We start from the raw sequence: 20,521 nt of genomic DNA, 5'->3' as shown, positions 1-20,521 counted from the left end.
CCGAGGAGTCTTTCCTCTGTTGAGAAGAGAAGGGAGGGCACCTGCCCCCCTGTTTGCTTTGTAAATGGGGTGATGGTGTTTATTTCAATAACATGGGTCACAGGGATTGATTAACAGATAGTAGATAAAGGGGCCAGAGCCATGCCCAGGACTAATGTGCCCAAAAACATTGTTTCCCAGTCACGAACAGCTGGGCCTACATGGTGATCTCATATGGCAGAGCAACTTCTCATTGGAAGTGCTCCCCAGGAGCACATTTGGGGAGACTGGAAAGGTCCAGCAGTCAGTCAGACAGACAGACACACACACACACACACACACACACACACACACACACACACACACACAGAGGTAGGGCTGTCTACTGAAATCAATAAGTGTAGTGGCTTCCAAACAGTGGGCTGTGCTCTGCCACGCTAGCCACAGTGCACATCTGTTGATAGTCACAGTGGGCTGTGCTGTGCCACACTAGCCACAGTGCACATCTGTTGATAGTCACAGTGGGCTGTGCAGTACCACACTAGCCACAGTGCACATCTGTTGATAGTCACAGTGGGCTGTGAGGTACCACACTAGCCACAGTACACGTCTGTTGATAGTCACAGTGGGCTGGGCTGTGCCACGCTAGCCACAGTGCACATCTGTTGATAGTCACAGTGGGCTGTGAGGTACCACACTAGCCACAGTGCACATCTGTTGATAGTCACAGTGGGCTGTGCTGTACCACGCTAGCCACAGTGCACATCTGTTGATAGTCACAGTGGGCTGTGCTGTGCCACACTAGCCACAGTGCACATCTGTTGATAGTGACAGCTGCCTGGGGCTTAGTGGTGGTTTAGATCCTTTTGTGTTTTGTGTGACTAGTTTCGAAGTACTCTGAGCTCTGAGTGATACTCAGCCGAAGCTCCAGGATCCCAGGGGTCTTCCCAGGAGTCCTCCCAGGAGTCCTCCCACGGGTCCTCCCAGGAGTCCTCCCCAGCTGGCTTACCTCAGCCCCACAGCCCTATTCTTGCTCTAACATATCCCAAAGGCAACTGAATTGTGCATTTTATATCAAATTCCTACTCTCATATTTTATCAGATGCACTCACAATGAAAGGCGAACTTGCCCTCTGAATTGGTAAAGAGTAAAACATATTACTATCAAGTAGCAAAGACCACAAGCCTTTATGAGGGCGGTATTTCAGCTGTGTGTGGTTTGGCCCTTTTCCTCTTCTGCCGTCAATATAGATCTGCACACTTAGTGTGGGGACTAACAGAACAGTGTGTTGAGGTAGGAAACTGTGGTGGGGGGAGGGAACGCGGGAGGGAGGGAGGGAGGGAGGGAGGGAGGGAGGGAGGGAGGAATGGAGATACACAGAGACAGAGGGACCAGGCAGAGAGCAAGCACACAGACCAGAGTTCCTATGTCCCCAGTCCCTAACTGCTTCTCCTGACAGCCCACCTCCTAAAAGCTCCTCCACTCCCAGTAGCTCTCCAGGGTGGAGGCCAGCTTTAACACACAGGCCTTTGTGGAACATGCCATATCTGCCCTCTAGCTCTGGGGAGAACTGAACCAGCAGGGAGTGCTCTCACTCCTTAGGTGTGTTAAGGAACAGACCACTTGGCGACCAGGATGTGTGTGGACAGTGTAAACACAGGGAGACCTAGTGACCTCACTCTGGGCAAGTGCCGGTCCCTGAGCAGTGACTTCGTTACAAACACTCATTCACACAGGCAGCCATGGTCAGTGCTCCGCCATCCACTCTCACTGACTTGCCCGGCCATGCCCTGGACAGAGTCTGCAGTCCCTGTAGAAACATCTGCTTCACATTCCCCAGAGTCTAGGAAAGCAGCAGAGTTTTCAAAATACATACACCTTAACATCAGGCATTATTCAGGGAGGAGACTGGTGCTGGTGTGGGGTTACTATGACAACAGATTCTGCAACAGCAAAAGAGATGAGTCTCAACTGGAGCACATCTTGGAGAAGTGGGTCTTGAAACCCAGGAATAGTGTGGGGTCGGAGGATGGGAAATCACCAAGACCAAGAATTAGGAATGAGAGGTTCTCTGGCTGAAGACAAGGGAGCGATACCACCTGGGAGACAGCGGAAGGTAAGCCTGACACCATCTGAGGAAGCGGTTGGTTCTCGCTAAAATCGGACATCACAGGGAGTGCGCAATGGACCTCACAAAACTTCGGGAATACTGAAATGTGGTCGAGCCACAGGTCTTTAGAAGTGCCCACCTCCTCCTCAGCCCCTCTTCACGGTGTGCCCTCCTGGGTTCTCATGATGGGACCTGCCCCACCCCTCCTGGGGAACCTAGGGTCCCTCCAGTCTCCCCCCACCCCCGCCCCCTCGTGGCTCCCAAAACCTGTCCCTCCTGCCAGGACTTGTGGACTCTTCCTACAAGGTGGTGCCACCCTTGAGGGTGGCCACTGTGGGATTCCACGATTTACTAACAGGTAAAGGAACTGGGGGTAGGGGTGGAGGGAATGAAGGAAAGGGAGGAAGATTTCTCCTTATTTGTTACAGGAAGGACTATTTACTTCCTCTCCATACTGATCAACTTTTCTTGTGTATTTACTTTCTGTTAATGTACACGATTATACAAAACCACGGCCACGTTACACCACGTTCACAGTCTGTGAGGCCCGCTGTAGTTACTTTCCCAGGGACTGTCGGCATTACAGCCTCCCTCCCACACAAATTTCTTTCTACTTTAGGTCTCTTGTTTTTTCTTCTATGTCTACTAGGGAATGTGAGGTCTGTCTCCCTGAGTCTGTCTTATCTCAGTTAACACAGTTCTTTCTAGTTCCTTCCATTTCCTGCAAACCTCATGGCTTCATTCTTCAAAAAAAAATTATGTATGTGTGTATGTATGTATGTATGTATGTATGTATGCATGTATGTATGTATGCATGTATGTATGTATGCATGTATGTATGTACACAGTTATTTATGTGGGTGGGTGGCGTGGGTGCCAAAGCCTGCACGTGACAGGAGTTAGTTCTCCCCCTCCACCGTGTGGGTCCCAGGCCGGCAGGCTCGGCAGCAAGCACCTTTACTACATGCTTCAGTTACTTTTCTGCTGCTCGGATAAGATGCCGTGACCAAGATCCTCACGGAAGGAAGGAAGGGTTTGTTTTGGTTTACTGGCCCAGAGCGGCAAGGGTCCATCACCCTGGGGAGGCATGGTGGAGCCAGGCAGTAGGAACAGAAAGCCGGGCACGCATATCTCCAACGACAAGCAGGGAACAGAGAGCAAACTGGCAATGGCGTGAGGCTTTTAACTTCAGCGCTCACCCCCAGTGATGTGGTTCCGACAACAAGGCTGTGCCATCTAAACCTTCACAAACAGCGTCAGTGACCGAGTGTTCAAATACCCGAGACTATCTGGGATTCTCACTCAAACCCCTATTCCCTGGGCCATCTCACTGGCCCAATTTCATTCCCCTAAAGGGTGAAAACATTCCATGTGGGGGTGGAGAGCAGTGTGAGTGTGTGTGTGTGTGTGTGTGTGTGTGTGTGTGTGTGTGTGTGTGTGTGTGTTGTGCGTTTATCTACTCATCCATTTCTGGGCATCTAAGCCCACTCCAGTTTGGCTACTGTGGAGAGCCATAATAAACATGGGTGTGTAGGCATCTCTCTGTGTTACGTTTGATTCCTTGTTTGTTTATGTGGGTCGGTGATGTGAACACCAAACCTGCATGTGGAGGTCCACTTGCAGGAGTCAACTCTCTCCTCCTACCATGTGGGACCCAGAGATCAAACCCAGGGTGAAAAAGCATATACCTAGGAGCTGGGTAGTGTGGTAGCTCTTGTTTTAATTATCAGTATTATTTGATAAACCCTCAGACCTTCCACAGTGGCTGTGCATATTCACACAACTGTTAACAGTTTGGAAGGACTCCTTTTCTTTCATACTTGTTTTGTTGTTTGTTTTTTATGACAGCCACCTTGACCATGATGAGCTAGAACCACGTCAATGTGGTTTTGTTTGGTTCTTTTAGTTTTTTCAGACAGGGTTTCTCTGGCTGGCCTCGAACTCACAAAGATCCACCTGCCTCTGCCTCCCAAGTGCTGGGATAAAAGGTGTGTGCCACCACTGCCTGGCATCAATGTGGTTTTGATTTGCATTTCCCTGATGGCTAAAAATGCTGAACAAGAGCTTTTTAATTTCACGTAATCTCATTTGTTAATTCCTGAGCTAGTGACGTCATTACCCGAATCTGTAGCTTCAACTGCTTTCCTTTACTCATTTCAAGATTTCCGGTCTTACATCTTACAGAGTGACCTTTAGACAGGACCACCTCGAGCCAGGCGGATCTCTGTGAGTTCGAGGCCAGCCTGGGCTACCAAGCGAGTTCCAGGAAAGGCACAAAGCTACACAGAGAAACCCTGTCTCGAAAAACCAAAAAAAAAAAAAAAAAAAAAAAAAAGACAGGACCACCTCATTCTTCTGCATATGGATATCAGTTTTCCAACACGATGTGTCTTTTTGCCAATATGTTTTGGGCACTTTTACAGTTGAAAATCGAAGGGTTGAGGCTGTGAGGTTTACTTCCAGGTCCCCTCTTCTGTCCCATTAGTCTACATGACTGTTTTTGTCATTGTTTGTGAGATTTTGTCATTTTGGTTTGTGAGATTTTGTTACCGACACGGTGAAAAACAAAACAAGACAACAACAACAACAACAAACCACCTTAGTTTATCATTTGGTGTTATTTGTATTATTTAGATATTGTTTTGTGCTAGTTTTTTGTTTTGTGGTTTAAGTTGCAATTTGAATATAATCATGCATACCTGCTAAAACTGAATAAATCTAGAGAGCAGGATGTATTCATGAGATATGGATATCCTGTTTTTTCCTCCATTCTCTCCTTCTGCTAAGTAATCAGTCTAGTGTTTATTCTCCTGTAATTTCTATGTGAAATATAATTAAATGGGCATACCTGTCAAAACATAAAACACACATGTATGTTCTCCCATACTTTTAACAAGTTTCCCACATCTGTAAACTTCTCGTAAGAGAAACAGAAGGTTGTATCCAAGTGACATTGCACGGCCATTATGGCCTGTTGGGTGCCTTCGGGCAGGAGAGGGAACAAGTGGAGTTTCTGAACAGGGGGACTATGGGACACCGTCACCAGTTCAGAGTGCTCTGGTCACATACTTGGTATCTGTATCAAATTTGATCTTTAACGTGTTTTCCACAGCTAAAGGAACGTCTCCAGAGAAAACGGCCACAAGACAATTACAAACTGAAGCGGCTGCCTGTGGCCTCTGGGGGGATGTCTGGTAACCATACGCTTCTTGTGAACTTGGCTGTGGTGATAGTCCGGGTTTGCCTGAGTCCAAGAAAACCCTGGTGAATCGGGGTCAGGGAAGGGGAGATCCCAGTCATTTGACAGAGAAGCAAACGACCAGTCCAGTCTTTTGCCCACACTGTTGTTTGGAGGACCCACTCAGCACATTTACGAAGCACCTTTGGCTTTGATTAAAGGACAAGAAAACACAAAGGAAATTAAAAAAAGTCGAGAGAAAGTGAGGCAAACCGTCATTTTCCCCAAGTATAAAACAAAGTACTGCTGAATGTGGTGGTGCATATCTGTAATCCCAGAAATTAAATAGCCGAGGCAGGAGGATTGCTAAAAGTAAAAGGCCAGCCTGGGTCAAATACTATGCCACTTAGGACTACATAGCAAGACTTTGTCTCAAAAAGCTATAACAAATCAAATGCTTTTCAGATAATGTGCTGAATCGGCTCAAGTATTGGCAGCCCCTAAGAGGGACAGGCATACAGCTTGTTTCTTTCACTCTCTGCCATCTGGGAAAACAACTGTAAAAGTGGGCAGGCAGGTGGCACAATTTCCGCATGTACACAGGCACACAACACTCACACTCCAGGCTTCCCTGAACACGCCGTGGCTATCCCTTGGCACATGGCACAATCAGTAAATACCTCTGAAATGAATGGATGAATATGACATCTATCCTGATATCCGCATGGAAAGGAGCCAGAAACTTGACCACCATAAAAAGATCTATTCCAGAGGGATGTCAGGTGGCATTTTCCGTGGTTGGTGTTCTGAGCATGCGGCTCGTGATGCTTTGTGTCTGAAGTGTAGCTACGGCACTGGCACAGCTATGAGCAAGCCCTTTATGAGGTCATCATCCTGCTCCTTCCAGAACTCCCCCGATGGGGAGATGTAAGCCACTTGGGGAGCTCCCATGGCTCGCTTGACAAACTCTCTTCTGAAGAACATTGTCATCAGAACTCAGTTTGACAGCGTCAGGAGGAAGCAGTGTCTCCAGTATCTGAACACTCTGAGAACTCTGCAATATGATGGATATAAGACTGTGTATTTTGGGGAAACTGAGATCCCAGAAACCCTTGTCACTGGGGAAGATTTTAGTGACAGCTATTACATGAACACTCCAACCTGGTGTATTCTGCATGCTGGAGGCAGTCAAGGGTGGGTGCCTTGGAAATACCGGATGTTCTTAAGAGATGACCTGTGCATCAAACCGGAAGACAGTCTCTTCTTTGAGTTCTGTGACGTTGTGAAGAAGGCCTATGGGAAGTGCGCCATTGTGGTCAAAGGACAAAGGCAACAAGACGAGATGAAACCAAAGGCCGATAAGGAGGGGGGCGCCCAGGCCTGTGCCCCAGCAAGCATTAACTTAACCAGCATCGTGTGTTCTCCGGGAGTGGCCAAGTCCTATGGCCATGAACTAATCTCTCTGCCCTCCCCCTATAACTACCTGAACCCCTTAGACTCCGCCTGGTCTTCTATGAAGTGGTTCATCATCAACAACAGGAAGGAGTTTTGTCTGCAGTCTGTCGACAACGTCTACGCGTACCAGTACATACTTTTCAGCGACTTAATTAGCAAAGGGATCGAAAAGGTCAGCCTGAGCAAGTGGAAGGCCCTGACCAGCAAAGTGCGGAGGTGGGAGAACCACTATCTGGGCAAGTTTTCTTAAGGGCGTCTCCTCCATGAAGAGACCAGCCGGATGGCCTTTACTGCTAACTGTGGAGTTTGATTCTGGCCCTCTGTCACCACGACACCTCAGGAGTGAACCCACAAGAATGCTGCCTGGACTGAGAGGTTCCTGGGGGTGCTGGCAAGGTCCTGTGGTTCCTAGAGGCGCCATTAAAGTTTGTTGATAATTATAGGGGACAGTCTCAGCTCTCATCTTGTGATAGCTACCTTAAGGACCATGTTCACAGGGAGGATAGGGAAGACTCAAGCCCAGAGGACGGTAGTGGTGAGCAAAATTAAAGGCTATATGGTCAAAATTTAGGTTTAAGAAAAAAAAAGAGAACCCAGTGTGTAGTTATTTAAAAAAAAATAAAAACACTCAACATTAAGGACTAAGCCAATAATCTTCAGTCAAAATAATCCAGGAAGATCTAGCTTGCTATGAGCAAGAGACATGATCAGATGGCCAAGTAAATGCTCTTCTTCTGTGAGGTGGTGGTGGGTGAGCAGCCTCTGCACAGGTCAAACCCCACCATATGTCTAAGGCAAGGGGGTGGTCCACCAGAGGGAGCCAGGGAGACACCACATGGTCCAACAGGTCTTAGGTAAATGGGTGGCATGAGAGGGGGCACTATGGAACCCACATATCCAACCTGCAAGAATCCCATCAGGAGGGTCCAAGGCTGCCATGGTTTACCTCAGGACTCTGAGCTGAGCCTCCTGCAGTTGGTCCAACACCCTGTTCAAACTCAGGGTGCCTGCTGTGGGCCGGAAGGATTGGTGGTTGAGTGTTCGTTACAGAAAAGGCCTGTCCCCTGTGGAACCCACCACCAAGTTCATTCTTCTTGTTTATGTTCAAACAATAACTTTACAACAGAAGGAATCACCCTGAGGTGCATAAAATAATGGCCAACATGGGAAAGTATGGAAAGCCACGAGGCAGGAGCAAAGAGGGCGTGGGAACTCTGCTCTTTGTGTTCAGTTTTGCCGAACCTTAAAAAAAAATGCTCTAAAGATAGTCTATTAAAAAATAGCTTGTGAAAGTTTCCAGCTGACTCCCATCAGACTTAACTGCAGATGAAGCCATGAAGCCAGGTTCTCGCCAGACACAGAATGCTTCATGGTCTTGGCTTAGCTTTATTCTTTCTAGAACCTTCCTGTGCTATTCAGAAAGAGGCTGTGGGGTGAAAAGAGGTGTCCAGGGCTTCAGTGTCCTTCAGTCACAAGTGGTGGGTTCAGCAGACTTTTCAAGCTGGGAAAGCGGATCTTAACATACATCTTACCTAAGGGGGTCACACCCCAAACTGCCAACCATGGGCACCTACCAAGTTCCACCTGTTGCAGATCCAACTTTTACACTGTGCTGTATGGGCTTCCGATGACTGCTGTAACAAATGACTCCAAATCTGGTGGCTGGGAGCAGCAGCTTAATCTTTCCTGTTCTGGGCATAGGGAGCCAGACATCAGTCACACTGATCTGAATCAAGCTATAAATAGCATGGCCACACTGCTCGGGGCTCTGGGGAAGACTGCCACAGACGTCTCCACAGATGGCTGGCTTGCCCTTTGGCTAGTGCCTTATCACTTTTCTTCTCCCCTGGGTCAGATCTCCCGTCTTTGTACTTAGAGTCCATTTGACACGATCTTCACATCCTAACGTCCTTCACTGGACCACATACACAAAGACTCTTTGCCACGGAAGAAGACACAGCTCTAGAAGGCAGGACCTGAATGCTCTGGTCAACCACGGCCACGAAGCTGGCAATGGCCCCTTACTCTGCTCCTTAAACACACCGTTTCTCTTCGGCAATTAAGCTGCCAAACCAACTCTGTGTAGCACACTTGTGTGGTCTTTTCTCTACTTCACAAGTGCTGTGAGGTTTAAATTCCTTGGGAGCAGTGAGCATGACTGGTATTTAGACTTCCTTGGTCTCTTTAGCTGTCACTGTGCAGACGCAAGTGACACACGCCTGAGTTTGGGGCTGTAAATGGGGTTGCCCTTTGACTATATTGATGATATTGACCTCACACTACCCAGAGTTCTAGGGTGATAAGTGGACTCTGGTGTCAACTCTCCTCATACTTGATGTGTCTGTGTCTACGTGGGCCAGCTACTGCATGCGTTAATTCACTTCAACATCACAGCAGATGCAATGGAGGGATGACTGTGTCTACACTTTACAGATGTGGAAACCTGGGGCACAAACCTGTGGGAGGAGCTGCTGTGCACAGAGCTAAGATTCATATACAGTTCACAGTTAAGGCACTATCACACTGCCTCGTTTACCACATCACTACCCACAGTACCTCGTTTACCACGTCACTACCCACAATGCCTTGTTTACCTCGTCACTACCCACACTGACTTGATTACTACATCACTACCCACACTACCTCTTGTCTGAGACGACCTGCCAGGAAGCTGCTATCACTCTTCCCTTTGACAAACACGGAAGCTGAGGGGTGAGCCAAATCCCTAAGGTAGTCAGGTCATAAGGACAGTCTTGTCCACCGTGCTCCACTTGGAGCATGCTCGACTCCTCATTTACAACTTATAAGAAAATCAACACAGGAACCACTCAGCATCAGCTACACACCACAACAAAACGTATTTCAACATAAAATCGAGGGGAGGCAGGACACTTTTAAAGCCTCATGAGTTTGCAGTGCAAAATAAATACAAACAAACAACTAAGCAAAGCAACTGCACATCCTGTGGGTATCAGATGACCAGATAAGGGCGTGGGAGTGTTTCTCATCTACACAGCGGGCTTGGAGCTCCGTTGCTTTGAAGCTTTGTTTAATGCTGAGAAGAGGGAGCAGAAGAGAGTTCAGCATAACCAGTGCCCTCAGCGGGGCACCTTAATGTGCAGTTTGGTAACGCAACCCCAGACTCACAATTATGAAACGTGCGTTTGTGATACACACAGAAACGAAAGCAGAAAATCAGAGGCCACACCCACCTTGGGACCAGGGGCCCCTGTGGGAATCCTGAGACCTTGCCAAAGTTGCTTGGCTTCCCTGAGGCCCAATCAACTCATCAGGAAAATGGGTTGAGGGCCTTAAAATGGAGTCCTGCGTGCCGAAGCCACCACAGACGCCCAGCCCTTCCTGAGAGCTCAAAATGAAGCCCGTGTCATGGCTGAGGTCACAGTTAAACTAATGTCTCTACCTTCATTTCCTTTCTGTTATTTGAGGAGCCAACTTTGTCCCCTGGCATTTATGACAATCCCATAGGTGATGGGAATCACAAGTTTATCCTTGTGGAGGTGGGACAGGGAGGCTGGACAACACGGCCCAGGGGCTCTCTGGGAAGAGCCCAATGAAGGTAATAGTGGACAGCACCCCACACCAGTGCACACACTAGCACACACACCAGCACACACACCAGTGCAGGGTTGAGCCACATCACCACAGACGTGTCCTCTAGAGTAGCATTTGTGGTGTTGGTGGTGTTAGTCTCTCCTGAGGGTGGGCTGATGGACAATCCCACTCTCTCTGGCCTCTCTGCTTCTAATAACTATCCCCACCCCCACCCCCACCCCCACTGTCTTCCCACCTGGGAAGGACCAGAGGAGATGCCCAAGAACATGGTGGTCTAGAAAATGATGCTGTCTTAGAACCAGTGTGAATAAATGTGATAGTTTAGATATCACCCCACCTGGCATATCCTGTGTTTTGATACCTGGTCCCCAGCTAGTAGCACCGTTTGGGATGCCGTAGGTCTAACAAGCCAAGAGGGTCATCGGAGGGTATACTTTGAGGGCTCCCCCTCCCCCCTCGTCCTGCTTCCAGTCCTTCCTTCCTTGCCGGTGCAGCCATTTCTACCAGCTCCTGCCACCAAAAGACAGCTGTCCTACCATGTCCTACCAAGACCATGTCCCACTTGGACTATACCTGAATCCAAGTCCATCCTTCCTCCTTTAGGGTCCCCCTGTCAGGCATTTTATCCCAGCAGGAGAAAAGCAAGCAACATAATATGCAAATAAAACCTTTGCTCATTGCCTCTAGAGTGCCAACCCAGTTGGACAGTCCCACAAATGGTACACATTTCTTCCATGGGTGATTCTTTTTTTGGTGCATGGCAACTCTTCTTTCCATATTCAGTTTTGCTTGGTTCAGACAACTACTACGTCCAGGGCAGTGACCTTTAGGCCCATTTACAAACCCAGACATGACTGGGTTGGTGACTGACACCTAGACACATACACTGCCAGTGGCCAGATGATGAGAAACAGAATCCAAGTCTTCCTACAAGGAAGTCCCTGTGTCCATCTCTTCATGGCATTAGGTTGGGCCAGGAATCCACAAAGATGTCACCAGACTGTCAGGTGCATCCTCTCACCCATCAAAGTAAGAAGTGCCAAGGAGACCGTCCATGGCGCACAATGGCCCTCAGGCACCAGGGCCCAGGGTCCTAGCTCTGTTGTGAGAACAAAGGTCTTTTTACCCACAAATCACTAGGGAAACCAGGAATGCTAAAAACACAGGACTGTCTCTTCAATGGAGCGTAAAATACCTGCATTCCACCCAGAAAGCTGGGAGTGGAGGCTGTTAACAGCCTGGAGACCTTTGTTATCTGTAGAGGCAGACCTCACCCAAACCTCTGGGGACGTTTATCCCAGACTCTTCCCTATTAGACCTTTGTCTTTAGCTCTTAGTAAATAGGACCATCTTTAGGGGGATGTCACAGGTACTTTAGACCCTGCTGATCTCTAGGCTCTCTCTCTCAGAGACAAGACTGGAGCCTACGCCCTTACACTATAGAACCTGTCTTCACGGTCACATGTACTGTGCAAAGGAGTCTCTATGTAGTCACACTTTAAACTTCATTGTGCACCTGGAACTGGGATGGTTGTTTCCTGCAAACCTGGACTTTCCCAGAGTTCTGTTGTGTTTAAATATGCCGGCAATAAACTGCTTGACATCAGACTCCTGAAGTTGGATCCAGGCTAAGTCAGGCTGAACTGAGTTTTCATTCTCACCTCTTTGCAGACGGTTCCCTGCCTGCCATGACACCTGTAGGGACTTCCTCATAGCTCCATTATCTCAGACTTGGTTTGGGCCTCAAAGCTACCTCATAGTTCAAAACAGTTGATGAGTGAGCCACTGCATTAGTGTTCCAGCAGGCAAACGAGAAAGGAGGACACAGGGCTCAACTCATCTCTTTCTTTTGTTTTTCAAGACAAGGTTTCTTTGTGTAACAGCCTTAGCTGTCCTGGAACTTACTCTGTAGACCAGGCTGGCCTCGAACTCACAGAGATCTGCCTGGCTCTGCCTCCCGAGTGCTGGGATTAAAGGCATGCACCACCGCCGGGCACATCTCATCTCCTTTTCATTTACTATTTGCAGTTCTAGGGATGGAACCCAGAGCTTTGAGCGCGCCAGGCCAGTGCTTTACAGTTATCTATACAGCGGCCCACCTCATCCACTCTTGGGGATGTGTGTGGATGTGGTGTGTGCACATGTGTATGGGCAGATGTGCACACCTGCATGCACACAGAGGAAGGGGGACACTGGATGACTTGCTTTATCTCTCTCTCTGCCCTGTTCCTCTGAGGTAGGGTCTCTCACTGAAACTAGAACTAATCTGGCAGCCAGTAAGTCTGAGTAACCACCCTGTCTCTGCCCACCCACCCCCCACCCCCCACTGTGGCACAGGAGCCCAGGCTACACTTGGCTTTGCTGTGGAATAATCCTTCTGTACACTGCAAAGATGTATTGCTCTCATTGTTAATAAAGAGCTGACTGGCCAATAGCTAGGCAGGATTTTCATGGCAGAGAGAATGCTGGGAAGAAGGGCAGCATCACAAGGAGTTACCAGCAAGATGCTGAGGAAGTAGAAGATGAACACACCATGCTGAAAAAAGGTACCACCATGTGGTAAAGCGTAGATAAGAAATATGGGTTAATTTAAGTTGTAAGAGCTAGTTAGAAAGGCCTGGAGAGATGGCTCAGAGGTTAAGAGCATCGGCTGTTCTTCCAGAGGTCCTGAGTTCAATTCCCAGCAACCACATGGTGGCTCACAACCATCTGTAATGAGATCTGGTGCCCTCTTCCAGCCTGCAGGGATACATGCAGGCAGAACACTGCATGCATAATAAATAAATCTCAAAAAAAAAAAGAGCTAGTTAATAACAAGCCTAAGCTATTGGCTGAGCATTTATAAATAATAATAAGTCTCTGTGTGGTTATTTGGGAGTGGCTCGCAGGACAGAGCTGACCAGTAGTCCTGACCAAAAAAAAAAAAAAAACTCCACCTACATGGCTTTTTATGTGGGTGATGAGGATTTGAACCAGGCTACTCATGCCTGTGTAACTCTTACAAGTCAGCTCTTCTTCAGCCCTTATATCAGCTTTTAAGGAAATAAGTTCTCTTCTGTGTGTGGGTGTTTTATCTACACTTACGTGCATGTACCACGTGAGTGTCTGGTATGTACGGAGGCAAGAGGGCATTGGATCCCCTGGGACTGGTCTTCCAGACTGTTGTGCTCCACCATGTGGGTGCTAGGAACCAAACCTTAGTCCTCTGAAAGAGCAGCCAGTGCTCTTAACCCCTGACATGGCTCTCCAGTGCATCTCCTTCCTGTAAATGAACTCATCAGGAAGTCCTAACGTGCTCAAACTTGATTAGTCAGACTTGGTCACAAGGAGAGCTGGGACATGAGTCTTTAAGTTGGTGGTACTATAGATATGTAAAACTCAGGATTATTATCCAGGCAGTGGTGGCACATGCCTTTAATTCTAGCACTCGGGGGGCAGAGATAGGCAAATCTCTGAGTTTGAGGCCAGCCTGGTCTACAGAGCAAGTTACAGGACAGCCAGGGCTACACAAAGAGACCCTGTCTTGAAAAAAAAATCAAACACAAAAACTCAGGATTATAGAGACAAAACACCTTAGGAGTATGCCAAGAGGGAAGGGAGAAGATAAACTGGGGTAGGCATTTATGGTGTTGCCAAGAGAGAAGGGAGAGGATGGATTGGGGAGGCATTTATGGTCTTGCCAAGAGAGAAGGGAGAGGATGGATTGGGGAGGCATTTATGGTCTTGGGGAAGCTTCCTGCTCCCTTTCTTTGAGGTCATCAGTACATACTCATCAAATATTCTGGTGCCTTCTATGTGTTTGACAACAGCTCAGGATTGCCAGAAAAAACAAGTCTGGGTGCTCTAGGAAGTCTGGACTCAGTGGTGGAGCAGCCCCCAGGCTCAGCAAGATGTGAGTTTGTGAATGAGAGCTCAGAGGCTGGGCCTGTGCTGCGACATCACTACAGAACATTTGGAAGAGTACAGAGAGGAGGAGCGGGAGAGCTCTACGGGAGGGCATCTAGGCAGAGGCAGACCAGTGCACGGCTCACCCAGTGTTTAAAAAAAAAAAAAACAGAAGGTCATATTTTGGCTTAAGCTCCAGGCCTTGGTCAACACAGATCAGAACAAAGGTCATGAGTGTGCTGTAGTGGAAATATGGATAGATATGCTTATAGATTTCCATGTGTCAGAATTTATTAACTGACAATAAACCCAGAAGCTATGTCAGCCATTTAATTAGCTGCAATGTGCCAAGCACTCCAGTCTCCCTTGGTGGCTGGCTGTTGGAAAATATACTCATTCCAACCTTAATAACTAATATTAACTCTCAGATCACAAAATAATTATATCGTTCTATTATGTCCAGGTTACAGAATGGCAATAGAAGGGTTTAAAGAGGCCTCACTAAAGGAAGACACCATAGACCCTGGGGATGGGGTGGAAGCTTCAAGTCACGGACTTCCCACCTCTCTCCTCTAGGTCCTGAAGCCACGTGGACCTGGCCAGTTCCAGACATCTTCCACAGCTGGAGCCACGAGAAAGCTCTCATAAAGAGTCTGGTTCCCGTCCTGACAGGAGACAGCCTGACCCACCTCGACCATTTACATACTTCTGGCAGCAGAGAGAGGGTTCCCTACAGTCATATCTGAACACCTCCCATCACTGAACCCTGAGCTTGGCACTAATCCTGTGCTGAGCAAAACTCTGGAACATAGACACAATGAAGCCAGGGTGGGCAGCACCATGAAGGCTCGGCTCGTGGAAGTCCTTGGGAACCAGTGGCTGAACATCTGTTTCCTTCCATGGAATTTGAGCACAGCCAGGGCTCTGTGGTTTCTGAAATACATTGCATCCATCTCTGCCTCCTCGATCAAAGTGTGGGAAACCACTTAACCATTTTTTTCCAAGGTCACCATAAGGGACAAATGTCATCACGTGGGTGCATGATGTGGAGCGGCTGGCCACCGACTGCACTGTATGACACATGGAGATCAGGTGTTCTCTGGCCTGGTCTGCTTGTTTCTTCTTCTAGCAGTCTCTCCTCCTTTACCAGCGTAACCAAAGAAGGTCGATCAGGGGTGCGTGTGAGGTTAACAGGGATCTGCACAAGGAACGCTGAGGATGTCTCACGGGGAGAACATGGGTTTCCCTTCGTGTTCCTTGTGACAACTGAGAGCTACCCCAGATGGCTGTCTATTTTCTAACTGTGCCTTCTCAGTAATGGACCAGCTGCTGGCTGAGGTCCCAATAGGGCTTCTGGCTGTGAGCCACACCATCCTGTCTGCCTGCCAACTTCCAGCCGCTGCTTCCGAACCAACTATTTAAAATATAGCTACAGATGCCCAGGCTTCACTTACAAATGCAGTAAGTTCAACGCGGGCAAGGGGTGATTGATCATCACCCCCTAGTGGCAGAAGCGTGCATAGGCGGGGGTAAAGGAAAATAACAAACTCCACACCGGTCACAGAAAAGTAATGGGTGTGGTCAGTGGTTAAGCCCAACCCCTGGGTCATCATCTATGGAATGTTCCAGGAAGACAGCCACGTGCTCTCCAAAGCTAAAGGGTAAGCTTTAGACCCCAACACCCAGGAAGGTGAGCTTCAGATAAATACCTGCTGGTCAGGATGACTTGGTTAAAGCCAGTGGACCTCTCTGTCATGAACGTAGGGGGTATGTGGATGAGTGGGAGTGGGAGGTGGTGTCCAGTGCCCTGAGTCTGAGGTCAGGCATGCTGGGAAACAGTTATGTCCTAACTCTGCAAAGTGAGTAGCTCATAGAGGTTTGAAATGAAGTGGGTCCACCTGGCAGGCTACAGGGAGGCCCTGACTGAGGCATGAGAATTGGCTATGGTCCAGGGTGTGACCATCTAGGCACAGCCACAGAACCTGAAACCTTGGGCTCTGCCCATCTACGCCCCGGGATAGTCCCAGGCCAGAGTGGAGTCGGTCAGAGAAGAGGTGGTAGCTAGCTCCGGGGCAAAAGTTGGAGCAGCCTCCTGCAGCGTGGGCTGAGGCAGTTTCGGGTAGCATACCCCTTTGCCTGTTTTAACACCTGTCCCTTGTGACCTGAGGGTCATTCTGTACCGGCATCTCCAATCCACTCAGGAGCCTTGAGGCGAGAGAATTACGCCTCGAGACCCCAGTCTGTTAGGTGCCAAGTCTCCTCTCAGATAGGAAAGCATCAGTCGACTGGTCAGGAAGTCACTGTGTAGCACAGGCTAGCCTCTAAATGTTGGCAGCGCTCCTACTTCAGCCTCCCAGAACTAGGCTTCGTGAGCCACCACGCCTCCACCAAGTAGCTCTTTCTAGACCTAGCTACTGAGATCCCTCACCACAGAAACCCTCTCAGACCAGCGGAGGGTCCAGCTCTCATGGATCTGTCATAGACAAGCACACAGTCACCATGGAAACAAGCTGCTCCTGAAGGAGCATGGTGGTGAGTGGGGACAAGCGGGCTGAGGCTTCGACTGATGCTGTCATCGCCGAGGACCATCCCTCAGCGGTGTCACCCCCGACCTGGGCACGCACACGCATGCACCCAAGATTTGCTATCACAACTCCACAACCAGCATGTGCCTGGGAAAAGAGGGGTTGAGTCCTCCCATAAAGTGTGGGGTAGGGGGGAAGGAAGAAGGAGGGGACAGGGAGGGGAGGAGGGAGGGGAGGAAGGAGAGAGGGAGGGAGGAAGAGATCGCAGACAGCCTTTTTTTAGAAATGTACTTTATTTCAGTAACAAAATACTGGTTCTTCTATAAACATACAAAATTCACACTGTTAATCACTAAGTTAAAGGTCCAGGCTGGAAGCGCGTCCTCTGACATCCGGTAATCCCTAAATCACTAGGTCTTTCTTCTCTCTTCTCTGCTGGAGTCCACCCAAGCTTACATTTAAATAGAAAAATCTAGAAAGGAAGGGAGACCACAGCAATGAGGGAGGCGCTGGACACACAGCACTGCTTTGCACACTCGGCATCAATGCATGAGTGTTCTGTCAATGTACGAGCATTCCGACTGCAGTGGGGGCCACTCAGCCTGACCTATTCATCGGTGCCTTTGGACAGCATGGCTTGCTTTCTCTCTGAAGATTCTTTTCTTAAAAGCAGGCTCGGGACAAGCTGCTATCCTGGAAGGCCATCTCCCCATCAGTTCTACGTGGACTGCACACCCACAGTTTGACATGGGCTCAATGGAAAAGTGGGGCATAACAGACGCTGACGTCACACCCCATCTTCCCAGCTTCTCGGGTAACCAGAATCATGGTTCTGCCTGCAATATAACCCAACCAGCATTTCAACTAACTGTCTGTTCTCAGCATTTCGAGTCGCTAATCACTCCCTCTCCTCCGACTAGCACTGGGGCCACGCACTTCCTGCTTATTTTTGCATTTCAGTCAATAAGACAATTTTTGAAAGGCAAGGTTCCAGGGGGTGGGTTCTTCCGCCTGCAGAAGTCTCCACTCACTGAGGACCGGCGAGTGGTGGCAGGCTTCGAGGGCCTGTGGCAGGACCGCCGCGCTCCTCTGGTCTCATTTTTGTGGGGAGATAACACAGCTTGTGAGTGAGCAGGGCAGTTCAATTGCCAGCTCCGGTCCCTATTGTTCTCAGAGAGTTGTCAGTGGGGGGCGAGGAATGCAGCCATGCATGAAATGCGCAGTAAAATGCCCAGCCCAAAATCACCCCTTAGTGCTCCGGTCTCGCCTCCGTCACTAAGACACCTGCTCTACTCCCAACAGCCGAGGGAACGCCTACTTTCAGAAGCGTGGCGTCGGGTGGGCAGCGCTGTGAAGCCAGTTCAGTGGTCTGCTCGGCGACCTGGAGCTGAGCAGACTGAAAATCCCCTGGTGGGTTTTCAAATGAAACACTGCCCAGACTGAACCGGGGACATCGTGCCCTTTCCTGAGGCGGGAGCCTGAGAATCTGTATTCTCAACAAGCAACACACCATCCACGCAGCTGTGTAGGAAACTCTGCTCTGCAGCCGGATTCTGGAACTCTAATCTAGAATCTAGAATCCTTGCTCACTATATTTGAATCCTGAGAGGCCTGGAGTCCGGTTTGATAAGTGAAGAAACAGATCCATACATGAGAGTCAACGATCATGGTCTACCTCTGACAAGGCCTTAAGAATAGCTTCTACGCCGGGCGGTGGTGGCGCACGCCTTTAATCCCAGCACTCAGGAGGCAGAGCCAGGCGGATCTCTGTGAGTTCGAGGCCAGCCTGGGCTACCAAGTGAGTTCCAGGAAAGGCACAAAACTACACAGAGAAACCCTGTCTCGAAAAACCAAAAAAAAAAAAAAAAAAAAAAAAAAAAAAAGAATAGCTTCTGGGAGCCTGGAGTCCTAACCACCCCCAGCATGCTCCAGAGCCCTTCCCGCCCCATCCCAGGCACCCTGAGAGGCACCAGCTACAGCAACGCACAAGCTCCACGCCTCGGGAGGAGCTTTCATCACCACTGTGGAAGTGGACTGGGGAGAGGGGCAAATGAGGTGTGGCCAGATTACGGTCGGACTGCGAAGGGATTATTTGCCACCAGGGAGTCAGACCTCACCTAACAGGGTTCCTAGGACTTGTGAGTCTCTCTCTCCTTCTCTGCTAGGCAGGTCAGCACATTCATGCACCACTGCTTTGCAGTTTTTAGTACCTGGGCTTCTCTGGAGCACAAGTCGGCAGCTAAGTCTGGGTTCTGAGCCGCGCCCCCATCCCACTCCAGCCGCGCGCGCGCGCGCACACACACACACACACACACACACACACACACACACACACACACACACGCTGCCATTAAGAAGCACAAGCTTGGAGTGGAGGACTGATAGATACTCTGCAAATGGTCAGCAGTGGGGGCAGAGGGCGGGGCTTTGCACCCTGTCTGTGGGGACCACGCGCCCTCTTGCAGCCCTTCAGAGAGAGGATGCTGAGATCTCAGGGCACCACCCTTGTTGGGCACTGTAGTGCTCTGGACAGGTTCTGCTTACAAAGCCAGGTACCTCTGCTATCTCCTTAGTTCTCTTTCTTCTCCGACCGCTTCTTCTTCTCCTCGGCTTGCAGTTTCGCTTCCAGGCTTTTCCTTTGGTATATTTTCACTCCCGCAAAGGCCAGGCAGAGGATCAGGGTCTTTGCTGCCAAGATATACAGCAGCAGGGGCACGTGTTCAAGAACCTCAAGGGAGAAAGACACATGCTGATTGCTCTAGAAGTCACGTGATGAGTCTCCGACAGACTCCTTCATCCCACAAATGTTACTTAGCACCTACAATGTTTCAAACAGAGGCTAGGTGCTTGGGCCACACTGGTGTCCTAGTTAGCTTAACCAACGACTTGACACAACCTACAGTCACTTGAGAGGAAAGCCTAGATTGGAGGGGTTGCCTAGACCAGATCGGCCTGTGAACATGTCTGTGGGGGGTTGTCTTGATGATTAATTGATGTAGGAGGGCTCAGCCCACTGTGGGCGGCACCATCCCTCGGTAGGCAGGCCTGGGCTGTATAAGAAAGCTAGTCTAAGGGGCCAGAGAGACGGCCAGGGTTAGATGGAAACCAGTCTCCTGCTCCTGATTCCAGTTTATACACATCTATGTCCCTCCAATTGTGTCTAGGTCCTCTGTGGTTCACTCTTGGTCGTGGATTTTATATTTAGCAGATGGACAGATGAGAAATTAACCACCAGGACCCCACTCACACTCTTCTGAGGCCTGATTCTCTATCGCTACATTTCCAGGTAACACATACCACACCCTCCTACCCGAATCAGTTTTACAGTTAAGTCATGCAAGTCAGCAACAACTCAACTGGATTAGAAACTATTTAACCATCAGGTATGGATATCCAAGGATCCCTGAGGAAGGCTGCCCTGTGTCAGAATAATTCATGAATACAATGAACAGGGAGAAGATCAATATTGCTTAATTTAACTATAATTAAGTTAACTTAATTAACTTAAATTAACTATAATAAAGTAACTGTGTCTACTTTCAACCGCTAAGTCACCTGAGAGTAGAGATCCAATAGCTTAGGAGCAATGGGGGATCTGGAAGATGACACTACAAAGGACAGCGAGGGACATTCACCCTGACAGCAGGAAGGGCTGAGGCTGCCCATCATGTGGTTCCTCCCAAGCCCTATTGGCTAACTTCCTTGCTTCCCATAAACCTCCCAGGCTTCTTCCTGGTGTTTCACATTCCAAGGGCAAGACTCCAGGTTCACAAACTAGCTGTCGGTGAATGTATGGCATTGCCACAGAAACCTCC

At 49.1% G+C, this 20,521-nt stretch overlaps 2 protein-coding genes across 4 annotated transcripts in view; one reads left to right on the top strand and one right to left on the bottom strand.

The window, feature by feature from the left end:
• The window catches only part of Smim11 (small integral membrane protein 11), an 81,959-nt gene that overhangs the window by 54,341 nt on the left and 7,097 nt on the right, over positions 1-20,521 (bottom strand). For 2 of the 3 annotated variants that reach the window (XR_008218926.1, XM_052741219.1), the window contains exon 3: positions 19,263-19,434. Coding sequence is in view for 2 of the 3 variants with exons in the window: in XM_052741219.1 (XP_052597179.1) it covers positions 19,276-19,434 (159 nt within the window). In the remaining variant the exon portion in view is untranslated. Of the gene's footprint in view, positions 1-16,973; positions 17,179-19,262; positions 19,435-20,521 lie in introns of those variants that run through there. The other variant, XM_052741217.1, reaches the window with a different exon arrangement.
• On the top strand, positions 1,383-10,461 carry CUNH21orf140 (chromosome unknown C21orf140 homolog). Its single transcript, XM_052741214.1, has 2 exons — positions 1,383-2,096; positions 5,203-10,461. Exon 2 carries the CDS (start codon positions 6,218-6,220, stop codon positions 6,971-6,973), a length of 756 nt encoding a protein of 251 aa, XP_052597174.1. The 5' UTR covers positions 1,383-2,096; positions 5,203-6,217; the 3' UTR covers positions 6,974-10,461.

This window comes from Peromyscus californicus, unplaced genomic scaffold, assembly GCF_007827085.1.
Source record: "Peromyscus californicus insignis strain IS unplaced genomic scaffold, ASM782708v3 Scaffold_16__1_contigs__length_79575227, whole genome shotgun sequence".
NCBI classification, from domain to species: Eukaryota; Metazoa; Chordata; class Mammalia; order Rodentia; family Cricetidae; genus Peromyscus; species Peromyscus californicus.
The sequence above is the reverse complement of the archived record's forward strand: the minus strand, read 5'-3'. Positions and strand labels throughout refer to the sequence as shown.

Bases quoted from the DNA above. Each gene is read 5' to 3' on its own strand.
- CUNH21orf140 (XM_052741214.1), top strand. From the start codon at position 6,218: ATGGCTCGCTTGACAAACTCTCTTCTGAAGAACATTGTCATCAGAACT.